Source organism: Podarcis liolepis, assembly GCF_965112155.1.
Source record: "Podarcis liolepis genome assembly, chromosome: W".
Taxonomy (NCBI): Eukaryota; Metazoa; Chordata; class Lepidosauria; order Squamata; family Lacertidae; genus Podarcis; species Podarcis liolepis.
In genome coordinates this window covers 15,039,589-15,055,541 of record NC_139568.1, presented here as the reverse complement: position 1 = coordinate 15,055,541, position 15,953 = coordinate 15,039,589, and the positions used below count along the sequence as shown (strand labels likewise).

General features: G+C 41.4%; 1 protein-coding gene and 1 long non-coding RNA gene across 5 annotated transcripts in view; one reads left to right on the top strand and one right to left on the bottom strand.

Moving 5' to 3' along the window:
* Positions 1–15,953, bottom strand: part of LOC310697702 (ubiquitin-conjugating enzyme E2 A) — a 627,049-nt gene that overhangs the window by 5,457 nt on the left and 605,639 nt on the right. For 2 of the 4 annotated variants that reach the window (XM_083484408.1, XM_083484409.1), the window contains exons 3-6: positions 14,401–14,426; positions 12,976–13,065; positions 12,007–12,095; positions 8,818–11,044 (exon numbers count right to left, since the gene is read on the bottom strand). In XM_083484408.1, the coding sequence (XP_083340534.1) occupies positions 10,916–11,044; positions 12,007–12,095; positions 12,976–13,065; positions 14,401–14,426 (334 nt within the window). In that variant the 3' untranslated portion in view covers positions 8,818–10,915. Of the gene's footprint in view, positions 1–8,817; positions 11,045–12,006; positions 12,096–12,975; positions 13,066–14,400; positions 14,427–15,953 lie in introns of those variants that run through there. The other 2 variants (XM_083484406.1, XM_083484407.1) reach the window with 2 other exon arrangements.
* Positions 1–15,953, top strand: part of LOC310697712 — a 1,172,922-nt gene that overhangs the window by 1,086,646 nt on the left and 70,323 nt on the right. The window lies entirely within an intron of this gene.

Here is a 15,953-nt window from a genome sequence, read left to right as displayed (position 1 = left end):
CTGTCTATCTCCCTGTGACCATCAGCATACCTCTGCTTCCACATCTTATATATCTTCGTTGTTGCAATACCATCAATGTCTACTTTAGGCACCCCTGCCTTGAGAAGCTCCATGAACATTTGCCCCCATGTTATCTTACTAGCCGGCTTCTTGGCTTGCCTACTCTTGACTTGTTGAAACTTCTCCCCCTCTCTTGCCACATGTGCCTGGGGCTTGGTGACACTTTCCCTGTGGATCTCTCCTAGTTGACTTAACAACACAACTACCTCCCCCACTGCTACCCCCTGTGCCGGTCCAAGCAGTGCTAACGGGACCTCGCATGTGGGGAGGGGCACCCTTCATTACACGTGCTCTCATTCCTGCGGTAAAGTGCTGAACATCCGGCCCTGCAAACCCTTGCAAGTAAAGTCCAGTCTGCATAACCATCCCTTGCAACTGCTCTACTGCTTCATCAATTGTTTGCCATGGGGGCATCTGTTCCTCCCAGTCCATTGCAGCAGGGTATCTAGTCCGGACTGCATGTGTTAAAGGGAAAGGGACATGCCACCTAACTCCTCAAAATACAATTGTTTTCCGCTTTTCCACTACAGCAATTAAAAAAGATAATTTAAGGTAATCATGGACTGGGAGGGAGGGGAGTCGTGTGTTAGTGAGAGCCGAATATAATGTGAAAAATTTGAGTATGTTCATCGTCGTCGTTTAGTCGTGTCTGACTCTTCATGACCCCATGGACCAGAGCACGCCAAGCACTCCTGTCTTTCGCTGCCTCCTGCAGTTTGGTCAAACTCATGCTGGTAGCTTCGAGAACAGTGTCCAACCATCTCGTCCTCTGATGTCCCCTTCTCCTTGTGCCCTCCATCTTTCCCAACATCAGGGTCTTTTCCAGGGAGTCTTCTCTTCTCATGAGGTGGCCACAGTATTGGAGCCTCAGCTTCATGATCTGTCCTTCCAGTGAGCACTCAGGGCTGATTTCCTTCAGAATGGATAGGTTTTGTAATGGTTCAAGGGGTTGCTCATGCATAAGCCGGTGCCCACACCTGGCTGGGTTGCCTAAGTGAACCTTTTCTGTCCGGACAGCCACTCACCCGTGGCTGTCTCAATCGCTGGCAGAATCCGTCAGTGGGCGTTTCTTAAACTTCTTCCAGCAAAGAAGTTCTTTCACGCCCAGTCTCCTCCTACTTTCCCTGCGCGGAAGCCTTCTGCGCAAGGAAGGTGTAGGCAGCGGAGGACCCTTCCTCCCCCCGCTGGTCCCCAGCAAGGAGTCATGTGACTCCCTCTCAGATTCCCCCATCTGCCCCCCTTCTCCACTGGAGCTGAGCTGATTCCCTTCTCCAGAAGATGGGCTGCCTCTCCCAATCCCGGGACGCTCTCTGGGATCCCTCTGGCGCTCTCTCTCTCCCTCCGGCACTGATGGCAGTTCCCTGACAGGTTTGAGTATGTTATATTTATATAAAATGGAAACTTAATAAAAATGATTAAAAGGAAAAAAGAAATTTCAAATTTGCGAATAATCCAGGCAGACTTTTGGCCTGGCAATTAAAAAAGAAACAGGACGAAAGAATTATTAATAAAATTAAAATTGATGAGATGTGGATCCAAGACCCGAAGGAAATTAGTAAGCACTTTGCCAATTTTTATAAAAAAGTTATATAAAGGACCGGAGAAAATTGAAAAAATGACCTATTATTTGAATAAAAGCAAATTATCCATAATCCCCAAGGAGAAAATCTCTACATTGAATTCCCCAATAACTGCTCTGGAGGTGCAGCAAGCAATCCAAAGATCAACTATCTATTATTAAAAAAATTAGAGGAATCACTATTCTTACATATGAAAGACATAATGAATGATATTTTCATAAACGGAATGCTACCGAACACGTGGAAAGAAAGTTTTATCATCCTCATCCACAAACAAGGAACTGATCCCTCAAATTATAGACCTAATGCCTTGTTAAATAATGATTATAAGATTTTTGCTGACATCATTGCAAATAGGCTAAAAACAGTTCTGAAAGAAATAATCCACAAAGATCAAACTGAGTTCCTCCCAGGACGCTATATGCAAACCAATCTCAGATGTGTGATCAATGCTTTAGAATACAGTACCTTGTTTATAAAATTGATAAACCTGCTGCTATTATGCTGGTCGATGCCAAAAAGGCATTTGACCATGTTTCTTGGAAGTTTATGAAAAATTTAATACAAGAAATCGAACTTGGCAAAAATCTTTGCAAAGAAATAAATGTCATTTATAAATGTCATTTATTCGGAACCATTGGCTAAAATAATGATCAATGGTAAAATCACGGACGAGTGTAAAATAAGTAAGGGAACTCGGCAAGGATGTCCATTGTCACCACTGATATTTATCCTAGTGATGGAGGTTCTGAATATTCCGATACGAGAAGAGCAGCTTGTTAAAGGTATTACACTGGGGAATAAAGCATACAAACTAAAGGCTTTTGCCGACAACCTACTTATTATGACTGAAAATCCTAAAGAAAGCTTGACAAGAGTGCTAGAACTGATTAAGAATTTCGGACAAGTGGCAGGATTTAAATTGAATACCATTAAAACAAAACTGTTGGTTAAAAATGTACAAACACAGGAAAAGGAAGACTTAGAAAAAACATTGGGCCTGAAGATATGCAATAAAGCAAAGTATTTAGGTATTTGGATTGCCCCCCAAAATATAAATTTATTCCAGGACAATTATATGAAAACTTGGTCAGAGATCAAAAGGAATCTTGAGATTTGGAGCAGGTTGAAACTTTCATTTCTGGGTAGGATTTCCGTTATAAAGATGAATGTGCACCCCAAACTAATATTTTTATTCCAAATGATTCCGATACTGAGTGGAGCAGACTGTCTCAAGAATTGGCAAAAACAGATTTCTAAATTTTTATGGCAAGGGAAAAGACCCAGAATTAAACATTTAATTCTAATTGATATAAAAGACAGAGGAGGCTTCTCCCTGCTCGACCTGAAATTATATTATGTAGCAGCCTGCTTTACCTGGTTAAAGGAGTGGTGTACGTTGCAAGACCTGGACCTCTTAGACCTAGAGGGTTTTGATAATTGATGGGGATGGCATACTTGGCGTATGGGAAAGCTAAAGTTCATTTTTTAAAAAATCTAATCATATTGACAGGAAATCGTTATTTACTGTCTGGGAGAAATATAAGAACTTGTTAGAGCCCAAAGTCCCCTGGTGGATCTCACTAATAGAGGTGTGTGCAGTGAAGAGAAAAAATACCCAGGGAGCTTGGCCAACATATAAAGTACTCATAAAGGAAGAAGATAACCAATTGAAGCTAAAACATTTCGAGGAAATAAGGGAATACATATCTGATTGGTTTAAATACCACCAATTATTTGAGACATTTAAAACCGGTAAACTGAAGGGTTTTGCCACAGAGATTTCCAGATTTGAATCTGATTTGGTGAATTCCAAAATTAAAACACTTTTGAAAGTATACTAACTCCTCCTTGACTGGGAAGTTGAGGAGGAGGTCACAGTGGCTATGGTTATCGCAAGACTTTGGGTACACAATAATCATGACCCAATGGGAAAATTTGTGGAAAACAAATTGGAAATTCACAGCTTACTACTCTTTGAGAGAGAATTTCCTAAAAATGAAACTCCGATGGTATTTAACCCCTTGGAAACATTCCAAGATGTATAAAAGTGTCCCAAGCAACTGCTGGAGGTGTAAAGAAAAGCCAGGTACTCTTGTTTCATATGTGGTGGCAGTGCAAGGAAATTAAGGTGTTTTGGGAGGATATACATTTAGAATTGGAAAAAAATGTTTAAAATATCCTTTAATAAAAAACCAGAAGCCAGCCTTTTGGGAATTTGGACATTCCCAAAAAGGTAAGAGGGCTTTTCTATATGTCACGGTCACAGCAAGAGTTCTTATTGCGGCAAACTGGAAGAGTGATAAATTTCCTTCAAGGTTTGAATGGATTTAGAAACTGGCTGAATTTGTGGAATTAGATAGCTTGTTTGATAAAATACAAACCAAACCAAACAAGGTATTTGTTTCAAAATAGGAAGTCTTTAAAATCTATTTGAAAAATAATTATTGTAGTTTAAACTCTGTCACAGCATTTGAATAATATCAGTAGCAGTTTCAAGTATGATGTATGACCTAAGATAGATTAAAATTTAATAAATTTTAATATCTTGTTCTGTTTCGGCAGCAAGCCAATGGTGAGTAACTGAAGTAAGGAGTGGACTGTAGAAAAAGACCATTTTTATTTTACTGTTTTGAGACTATTATTTGAGATATATATATTTCTTTTTGCTTTGTGTTGATGCATATGGATATTTGTCTTTTTGTTGGTGTGTTAAAGTGAATAAAAAACAAAAAACAAAAGCACGATTCCCCTCTTTATTTTGCCTTAAAAAAATAAAGTTGAAAAACTGAAAGGTGGCAGTATGAAGAAACCTATATGTAAAGTTGCTATTAATAATACATTTATTTATTTGTGGGCATGTACAGAATGGCATGTTTTGTATTTAAAATGTTGGGTTATATTGTGGAAAGAACAGGGTGGGGGACCTTTTCAGATCATTGTCAAAGTAACTAGTGTTTGGTGATTGGTTTACCCAAGGTTGTGTGTTCTGCATTTGTGCCCTAAAAACCAGAGATAAGGAAGCTGTGATCCTCCAGATGTAGTCCCCTGGCCATTGGTCATATTGGGCTGATGGGAATTGGGAATCCATCATTTGGAGGCCCACAGGTTCTCCATCCCTGATATAAGCCCTGAAGAAGCTGGAATGGGAGGTGAAATCAGCAAAGCCAGAGTCAGATATTTCTTAAAAAAATATATTCAAAGGCATAATCCAAAGTTCTCCACTTGGGCAGGGGTGGAGGAGTGTGCCAGAGTCCTATTAATTTTAAAAGAGCTATAGCACTGACATAATGCGCCCACTGAAATCAGTGGGCCTTAAATATGTTCACCCTGCCACAACAGCTGTGATTTTTAACCTACAAGTCTATAAAGATATCTCTGATGCCACATTTTTGTGGGAGAGGGTTGAGGGAGTATGTCACACCTCTGTATTATCAGGATTATGCAAAGATAGACCAGCTTGTTTTAATTTTTGTATTTCATATTATAGAGGACAGCAGTGTCCTCCAGATGTTGAACTTCAGTTCCCATGAGTTCTAGCCAGCATGTTTAACAGGTGATGAGAGTTGTAGACCTGCAACATCAGGTGCAAAGCCACAGGTTCTCTACCCTGTCATAAGATCTAGGATCTGTAATTCTTTGGCATGGAATTTATTTTTTAGTGTGTGTGTTGCAGAACTTGCAGGATTTTGGGTTTTACCTTGAAGTGGTTAGGCTTCTGCTTTCCAAAACTGATGAAGTCATTGAATAAATTAAGGCATTTTCCATCACCTTTTGACACTAACATGAAATCCGGAGGAGTGGTTTTCTTCTACTGCTATTGATCAGTGAAGTACTAAAAAAAAAACCACCTCTGGGGGCTGATTCGCTTGTTTCTTATATGTAGCCTCCCAATACTCATTTTCTTCTTCTGCATCTTTTGTGTACATGTGCTTGTATATCATGTGGAGAGCAACAAGTAAAAGGTTCTTCCTTGCTACAGTAGCATGTGGTGTGTATGTGCGTGTGAGAAATTTTAATTTCCCTTTTTTCTCACTCCAAAACTAGGCTTTGTGGAAAAGGCCCTTCCCTTCAAGCAGCACAAGCCCTTAAGGAACATGTAGGCTTGTTAAGGATCTAAGAAACTACTACCTCTTCCAACCCTCTATCCCAGGGTTTCCCAAACTTGGGTCTCCAGCTGCTTTTGGACTACAATTCCTGTCATCCCAGACTACTGGTCCTACTAACTTCCATAGCCAGGAACAATAAGCTGGTTTACTAATAAGCCTGCATAACTTTTGTATATGCATAAAAATAATTTTAGCTTATGCACAAAGATCATTGCAGGTGCTATCCAAGAAGAGGCATCCATCCCACCCCCAATGATAGTTCGAGGGAAAGTGGAACGCCTTTTCTGATATTTGTACCAAGAGATTAAATCTACTGCCCAATTTAGTCAGAAGAACCATTTCAATCATAGAATTGTAGAGTTCGAAGGGACCCCCTGGGTCATCTAGTCCAAAATCTAGTTCCCACTGCACACATGCATACACAGTTTTGCTTGTCAGTTGCCAATGTAAAAAGTTACTGCAGCATTTACAGAGGAAGCTGGGAAATGTACAGCCCTAAGGAACTGCTGAAGGTGGCATAGAATGCGTTCAGCAATTAAGAACCAGATGCATGGAAGGAGTACTCCAGTGACCATTAATGAACTGCAACAGGGGACAACCACCCTACTTAACCTTGTATCTGGTTAAGAAGCAAGAGACACTTACTAAAGCCTTATAGAGCTCATTGGATTTTTCACTTTTGTTTGCTCAGTAGCATGCAGGGCACCACTTGTGAGAGGAGTGTCATGAATTTCGCTCATAAGATACCATGTAAGGCAGAGATCCTGTTGGATCTCTATTCTTGGGTTTGTGTGCTGCAACCACCTTCTTCAGATCCCACCAGATTTTTTCTATGGGGTTCAAGTCAGGTGACTGTGATGGCCACTATAGAACCTTCCAGGACTACTTCTGCAACCCACCCTTGGTGAAATTTGAGGTATGCTTAGGAACACTGTCTTGTTGGAAAATCCAAAGACGCCTAAACTTCAGCTTACTCACAGATGGCATGACGTTTCTGTGGGAATGTTGTGGACAGTAGGAGAGGATATATTGATTAAATATTATCCTTCCTCAGTCATGCTAGTGAGTGAGATAGAGATAGATAGATATCTCAGAGCTCATTCGCCTTCACACGGCAGAAAGCTAGTTTGCAGATTCATTTGAATCTAGTTAAGCAATCCAATTTGGCATGCCCAGATTGGAGTATATTCCTGGTAAGACCCCTTTGTTCCCTCTTAAAAAGAAATAAAAGACACAAATCTTTTCCTTATGAGTAATGAAGTTTACTCACGTTCAGTTCACAGTATGATCCCTGAAGGCAGCCTTTAGCTTGTAGTTACAGATACAGTGTGGCTTACATCCTTGTAAGGATGGGCCAATGTGCTGCTGGCACAGAGCCAGCAGACAGCATCAGGAGCAGTGGCCAAAATGGAAGAGAGTGGCAAAAGAGAGGATGGATGGCTGCATGACTGGCCCCTTTGTAGAGTCTGCAAGGGTCACATCCACCTACCTGGTCACATGCAGGTGGAAGGATATTCCAGACCAGGTGTAACAAGAAATTCTACCTTGGCTGGAATAACACCCCCTGTCTGTGTCCACTCTAGGGAAACAAGGAATGTTGTATTTGACTGCTCCAATGGATCACACACACACCCGTTTCCTCCTAGGCTATTCCGATACTTCAGTGAATCCATCCTGTCTTCCACACGCTGCAAGTTTCCAGTGCCAGAGGATGGAAAGCAGCCCCAGAGCATCATCGAGTCACCACCATGCTTCACTGTAGGCAGAGTGTTCTTTTCAGCGTATGCTTCATTCCTCTTCCTCCAGACATAGTGCTGATCCATGGGGCCAAAAAGTTCCAATTTTGTTTCATTGCTCCACAGAACAGAATCCTAAAACTTTAGTGGCTTATGTATATGATTTTGAACATATTGGAGCCAACCTTTCTTGTGCTTTTGGGTCAGTATTGTGTACATCTTGGGAGTCCTGCATTTACTATGAGCTTTACTGTGCTCACTGAAACCTCGGTGCCTGCTGCCACCAAGTCTTGCTGCAGCTCTTTTGCAGTCACTCAAGGGTTTTTCCCAGCCTGCCTTCTCAGAAATCTGGTTGCTGCCGCAGATAGCTTCCTTTTTCTGCCCCATCCAAGTAGTGTGACCACTGTTCCTTTAACTTTGAACCTCCAAACTATGCTTCCAACAGTGTCTCTAGGAACATTCAGCACCTTCACTATCGTTTTATATCCTGCTCTTTGTTTGTGAAGGGCCAATGATCTCTTCTCTGACCTTCTTGGACCATTCTCTTGACTTAACCATATTCACAGCTGGCAACGTTTCCCTTTTTTAAAGGGAAATCCCCTTATTCCGAATAGAATTCCTCACAAGAAAAGGGAAAAGTTGACAGCTATGGCCATATTTCTAACTTGCAGCCAAATTTGACACTCCACAACCCCCTAGCCAGCTCTGGTATTTCATGTGTTGCAGCTCAAGCACACCTGGTGCAACTAATAAAGCCCTTAATTAGTTGCATCAGGTGTGCTTGAGACAACACCTGTTGTACTCGTGCTGTTGTGAGGGATTCTATTTAGGGGATTCAATAATAGTGAGGCTGGAGAAGCCCATATAACAGGCATAGGCAAACTCGGCCCTCCAGATGTTTTGGGACTACAATTCTCATCATCCCTGACCACTGGTCCTGTTAGCTAGGGATGATGGGAGTTGTAGTCCCAAAACATCTGGAGGGCCAAGTTTGCCTATGCCTGCCATATAAGTTGCAATTTCAGCTGAATTTGAGGAAACCACTTGAAGCATCCGTTGTGTTGAGCTACTTCAATTGCTTTTGTTTGATTTGCTCATATCAAAATTTACAGACTTTCAGCTGTTTGCAAATAAACCTGATTTGCAATGGGGGTTGAATAATTTCAATTGCATATGGAAGGTAAGCTGCTTCAGACTGTTTCTATAATATAAGCTCCCCAAGCAGGTGAAGCCAGCTTGAAGAAGGGCAACTAGCAGCAGCATTATTATTTCCAGAACATTTACCAGAATAAAAATAGTGATAGGTATTTTGCCGCCTTCAACAATAAGCACTTTAAGATTATACATTTATTTACAAGTAATTGTAAAATGTTTTGTACGTGGGCTAATTGTGTGAAGTTGAATTAATATATACACAGAAGACACTGGAAGAGCAGACAAACACATTGATCAGTCTCCTCCAACACTGCTGCTTAAAGTATCTAAAATGTAGAAACTGAGCTTACAAAACTGCTTTTCCAAAGGTTGTACAACTTGATAAGGGAGGTGAGAGGTTGAAAAAATGCAGTAATAGCACTTGTGACCTCCTTACTGTTTTTTTTTTAAACAGAAAGCAAAGCAGTAGCATCTTATTTTCTCTAGTAAGAGACAGAAGGATTAGTTATACAGGTGAAACTCAGAAAATTATAATATCGTGGAAAAGTTCTTTTATTTCAGTAATTCAACTTAAAAGGTGAAACTAATATATGAGATAGACTCATGACATGCAAAGTGAGATATGTCAAGCCTTTATTTGTTATAATTGTGACATTATGGCGTACAGCTGATGAAAACCTCAAATTAACTATCTCAGAAAATTAGATTATTAAATGAAATCAGCAAAACAAGGATTGCAAATAGAGCAATATTGGACGTCTGAGAAGTAGAAGCATGCATATGTACTCAGTACTTGGTTTGGGCCCCTTTTGCATCAATTACTGCCTCAATGTGGCGTGGCATGGATGCTATCAGCCTGTGGCACTGCTGAGGTGTTATGGAAGACCAGGATGCTTCAATAGCAGCCTTCAGCTCTTCTGCATTGCTAGGTCTCATGTCTCTCATCTTTCTCTGTGGTACCTCTGGTTACATACTGGTTACATACTTAATTCATTCCGGAGGTCTGTTCTTAACCTGAAACTGTTCTTAACCTGAAGCATCACTTTAGCTAATGGGGCCTCCCACTGCCGCCATGCTGCCGTCGCACGATTTCTGTTCTCATCCTGAAGCAAAGTTCTTAACCTGAGGTACTATTTCAGGGTTAGCGGAGTCTGTAACCTGAAGCGTATGTAACCCGAGGTACCACTGTATTAGTTTCACCTTTTAAGTTGAATTACTGAAATAAATGAACTTTTCCACAATATTATAATTTTCCGAGTTTCACCTGTAGAAAGGGAAACAAGCACTTTGATTATTCTCTCATTCTTTGCGCGCCACAAAGTTATTGTCAACCCCTGTCCCATAACAATCTTCAAAAAGCCTTGAAAACTACTAAGCAGTTCGGATATTCTTAAAAGAAAGGATACCTAGCACTTCCTTAGATATGTTACCACACTACAATGATAAATCACTTTGCACATGACCCACAGAGCAAACTGTAACCTCCTTCCCTCACCTCTGATGAGCTTAAAATAATAGCCCATTTTGCAATTTGAAATGCTTTCATCACATTGCTGAACAGAAAAAGGAAGAATGAGAAAAGTTAGTTCTTCACACAGTACTTACAGATGCATTGAAGTTGATACAAGCAGTTAAATGACCAGCCTAGACAGATCAGCACTTGAGTCACAGTTAAAAATGTATATTGTAGATAAACATTCTTTTTAAAAAAATCTAGCTACATTGTGTATAACACAATTACAATTAAATATTAGTGTAGAATAGAGGAGGCATGTCCAACAGGTAGATCGTGGGGTGTTCCTGGCAGATCTCTGGCCCCTCAGCGATCTACTTAAAAAGAAGCAAAAAGAAGCAAAACAACAACAACAACCCCAACCACAACTTTGGCTTCCTGAAAAAAGTTCAACAATTATGGGTAGATAACTGCTAGTCTTTTTACGACAATGAGTAGATCACTGACAGATTTTTTATAATGTGAGCAGATTGCAGTCTATTGGGAGTTGGATGTCCCTGTACTAGAGAAATGCACAATACTGCCCTAATATGAGGTGGTAGATCACAGAAAGTGGAATTCCGCCTTATTAAGTCTTTTACAAGTAACCCAAGTACAGTACATTTGACCTCATGGGGGAGGGGTTGCTTTCTGTTGTCCAAGGAGAAAGAAGCTTCAGTAAGGTTGAGTGGCAACAGCACAACAGCTATTTTGCTTTTTAAAGTAAATGCAGTGATGCTAGGAAAACAACTCAGACACTTCATACATACGCATCATCCAGGGTCAACAGTCACGCCAACTCTGCTCTACTATTGCAGAAACACGTTTTTCATATTCCCGCTTATTCTCTTGGTATAGCTGAGCTGCCTGGCTGTTTGCAGGACTGTTTGGATTAGGCTCATCCAGTAAAGACTGTTTTGAGAAGAAAAAGATGGATCAGGCTTCATAATGAGGTTTCAAACAAAGCAAGCAAAATGGTTAATTCAACATATCAAAACTTGACAGATGTACCATGTATATTAGGAACGTTTCTTGGATAGTTCAGGTCCCCTGCTTAGCCTGCACCTATCCCATTGTTTTTAACACAATGACATGCACTCTCCACATGTACAAGTTACACAATTAACAATTATCTTTGTTCCAACAGCAAAGCTTAATGTGTGCAATGAGCCACTCCTTTAAGCCTACATAACTATGCTCAGAATCAGTTCTGATGGGAGAACAGTCCATTAGAGAACCGTCCAAGGCTTTTGGCCTTGTGAACACCCTACCAACAGACATCTTGCATGGGCTTCAAGTGACAGTTTGAAGGTGGATGACTTCTGAACATTTTCAAAAGTGCAAAAAGGAAGGGGAGGAGAAAGCACACTCCCAAGACTGTAAGAATATGCTTCTGCTACACCAAATACGCAAAAGGTAATCATCACCACTAGAAAAATGTAGTGATGCAGTGCTTCTGAAATGTATAGCTGCTTCAGTTTGTGAAGCCATTTTGTTAATCTTTTTGGGCAAGTCACAGAGTGGGGATGCAATGTATCACTAATTCAATTGGGGGGGGGGGGAAGTCTTCTTTGAAGTGCTTTTAACACTTTAGGCCCTTCCCAGTTGTTTAGTCAGTAGTGTTTCAGTTATTTTGTATTTTACCCACATTGTATGTACATTTATAGAATCATAATCATAGAATTGTAGAGTTGGAAGAGACCATGAGGATCATCTAGTCCAACCCCCTGTAATTATACTATTGCATTTTATAATTAACAGAAATAAAAGGATGGGTCTTAAATAATGATGATGGAATCACATGGCAGATAGTTCACCAGATAGTTGTGTTTCTGCTTTCATGGTTATTACAGAAACTAAATCCCTGATGTTACCTGTATGGATGTTAAGATGGATGATACATCATAGGTAGGACTCCAACGGTTCTGAAGAATATCCAGACATATACTACCATCTGCATAGACTACAAAAGGAAATTAATGGGTTTCATAACAAGAGCCAGTGCCCTGCAAGTTTCTCTTGCCAGGTTCTCACTCACAGCTCATTGTCAGCATTTATTGAATAACTAACTAAAGTCACGCACAGAGTAAGTGTCTGAAGCTTGTTCCTCATCTGATTTCCACAAGTTATGAAACAGGCCCCTGGTGAACTGAATCTGTAAACTGCACCTTGCTCCACCAACACATCCTCCTTTCTGACCTCACAACTATGTTTATGAAGATGTTCACAGCATGGTATTTCAAGCAAGGATTAAGCACCAGGAACACATTTCCTTTCTAAGATCTATGCAAGTCTAATGCAAGTCTAATGTGAACTTTGCAATATAGGCTTTAGAATTCTTCATAAAGTGGGGAGAGGATATAAATGTAGGATGAGAAAATCCACTGAAAATAAAACTATTAAAAACTCATATACAAAAGCATTAGCATCTATAGGAGTCCTAGAAATCTAATTGGTTACACTTGGCAAGTGACAAGAAAAGTTTGTTTACTATAGGGTTCCATCAGAAGTCATACAACCAAAATATCAGAAGCAGACAAGATCTAGGATTATAAGAACCCAAACAACGAACTAGTACTGCTACTAAGTAGATTTGGTTTCATTTAGAAGTTTTCCTCTTGCCTTTAAAATTAAAGGATTCTACACCTCAGTGATCAGGGGAGTCACTGAGGAAATCACCCTATTCTGCTAGAAATTTAAAAGGCCATGCAGAATGGATTCTCAGCAACATTTAGCATATATTTATATGACTGCAATTCCCTTAAATCATCAGTATCCAGTCCATTTCCATGACTATTGCTGTAGTTAAAGACACAAACCACTCCATTTTAGATGGTACATACCATTTGGATGAAACATCTTAGAAACAAATCTAACAGTAGGTGGCTTGTTTGGATATTCTTCTGTGAATTCTATGGTAAGCTTGAAAGTTCCTGCAATTGAAAGAGGCAAGGCCTAATTATCTTGTTCACAGATTGAAACTTCCCCTGTACCTGTTGTGCAGATGCTCCAGCAGTTTCACGGAATTACCTAGGTATAGGAGATTCAATTATTACGTAGTCTGCTATTCCACTGACAAAAGTGGGCCAGCCAGATGCCTCTAGGAAGCTCACAGGCCGCTGCCACTGCCACCACAATTACAAGGCCTTGCAGGCCGTCGTAGCTTTTGCCACTGCCGCAAGGCCTTGCAGGCCACCACAAGGCCTCGCAGGCTTCTGCTACCACCGCCCACTGCCGTGGCAAGGCTTCATAGGCTGCTGATTATTGTGCCACTGCTGCCAGGCGGCTGCCGCTTCTGCTGCCTAGCAGGCCTGCTGGCAGTCCCAGATTATTTGTATTCACTATGACTCATCACCGTACTTTGGATTGTCCTGAATACCACCATTTGGTAGTGAAGCCCAAACCCAAGTGTCTCATTTGGATGCATTTTGGCTTGCCTGCTGCTGAAAGTGACCATTAGGTGATTGATAATATCATCATTTATCCGTTTCAGAACCTTAAGTAGTAGCAGTTGCCAGTGATATACCACAATATTGAAAACTAGTTATCACCCAGTCCTACACCTGACCTTCCTGCTGCTTGGAAGGAAGCAGCCAGCCCATCTCACTTGGGGGAGGCAAAACAGTATTTGGAAAGCAGCAACCAGTAATCACCATACACAGGGACAGGACTTCTCAAATTGCTTGCAATTGTACTGCTACCTGGAGTTTTGAAGGCTGTTCGCAATATATTGCTGGGTCAAATATAATGAAACTGTTATTGCGATGTGGGCTTCAAACTGGTTTTGAACAATGTATAGACAGACATGATCAGAACAACCAGGGAGGTGAATGAAGTTGACAGCAAAGTGCTAGAAAGGGGATTGAGAAGAAGACTACAATTGTCAAAATGGGAGGGAATGAACCAGTGTTTTTATCCAGAGGAAAGAGAAAAGGGACCATGTATTTGAAACACTATTTATGGAGATAGCCATCCTTGATAACCGGTGATCAAAGGTATATTGCCTCTGAACACGTATGATACACTGTTACCTTAAGCAGACTTCGTTTATAAGAAGAAATTCAAATAAGTTCTTAAATAAAGGGCACTATTTACACAGTAAGCCTAGTCACCACTTACAAGGCAAAATGCTTAACCGCAGCTGGCTGTGTTTTAGCCAAGAGAGAGCAAGGACAGCTGATCCATGGAATCCTGGGAGTCGTTAATATATGGATTACATCCACCTTCTGTTCACTGAAAACATTTTTTAGTTTTGTTTTAATACTTACCATCTTCAAATGGGGTTCCCTCAGGCCTGAAAGAGGAGAAAGCATATCAGCACCTCACATGTTGTTTGCCAGTTAGTTTACTGTTGAACTGGCAGTCAGCCTTTACAGAATGACATACAGTGGTACCTCAGTTGCCGAACGTAATCCATTCTGAAAGACCGTTCTACTTCCAAAACGTTCAACGATCGAGGCGCAATGGGTGGTCGGTAAAATCCATGGGGAAAAAATGGAGAAACGTGCCTCAGAAGCTGTTCGATTTCCGAGGCACGTTCGAAAATGGAAGCATTCATTTCCGGGTTGTCGGCATTCGAAAGCCGAAACATTTTACTTCCAAAGCATTTGACAGGCAAGGTTCCACTGTATAGTTGAATTTTGACCCATGCCCAGCACAGAAATGGGGGTCAGAGTGAGGAAGCTTTAAGAGTTTCGGGAGGAAAAAACCAAAAGTTTTAGCAATTTCACAATTTCTACATGTGGGTAGTTTTACTTATGTAAATAACTTCTACCAAGCAGTCACCTGCTCCTGTGCTGCTGCCACCTCTAATCCTGCTCTCAACCCAGATGCCATCTGGGTCAAATGGTGGGGATACCACCCCCAAATACTCCATAGCATTGTGTAATTAAAGCAACAGTGCTAAGGAAACTGCACACTGCTCACCGCCCCAGTTTTGCTGCTATTTTAAAAATAAAGGCAGCAGCATGATGGTGCTGCATGGCTCTGGTCTGATGGCAACCAATTTGTCACACAGAAAGGTACCCCCAAGGGTCATTTAATCCAACCCCCGGCAACACAGGAATCTCAACTAAAGCATTCCTGACATACGGCTATCCAACCTCTGCTTTAAAATTTCTAGTGAAGGAGAGTTCACCACCTTCTGAGGGAGACCGTTTCACTGTCGAACAGCTCTTACCACCAGAAAGTTCTTCGTGACGTTTAGTCAGAATCTCATTTCTTTGCATTTTAATGCATTGGTTTGGGTCCTAGCCTCTGGAGCGGCAGAAAACGAGCTTGCTCCCTCTTCAATGTGACACCCCTTCAGATATTTGAAGACAGCCATCATCGTTCACAGGTGACTGGACATATACTCAACTAAGAAACTTCCTCCCCTGAAACACCAGGACCCAATGGCCTGACAGCTAAATATTAAAAAAACAACTCCAGAACTCTCTGGTGCAGCCATTGAAAGATGTTATGAATGAATTTTTAAAGAACGGTAAAGTACCAGAGGCCTGGGAAGAGGCATTCATTACCTTAATCCCAAAGCAAGACACAGACTTAAAGGTAGGTACCCCTGCCCGTACGGGCCAGTCGTGTCCGACTCTAGGGTTGTGCGCCCATCTCACTTAAGAGGCCGGGGGCCAGCGCTGTCCGCAGACACTTCCGGGTCACGTGGCCAGCGTGACGAAGCTGCTCTGGCGAGCCAGCACCAGCGCAGCACACGGAAACGCCGTTTACCTTCCCACTATAAAGCGGTACCTATTTATCTACTTGCACTTAGGGGTGCTTTCGAACTGCTAGGTGGGCAGGAGCTCGGACCGAAAGACGGGAGCTC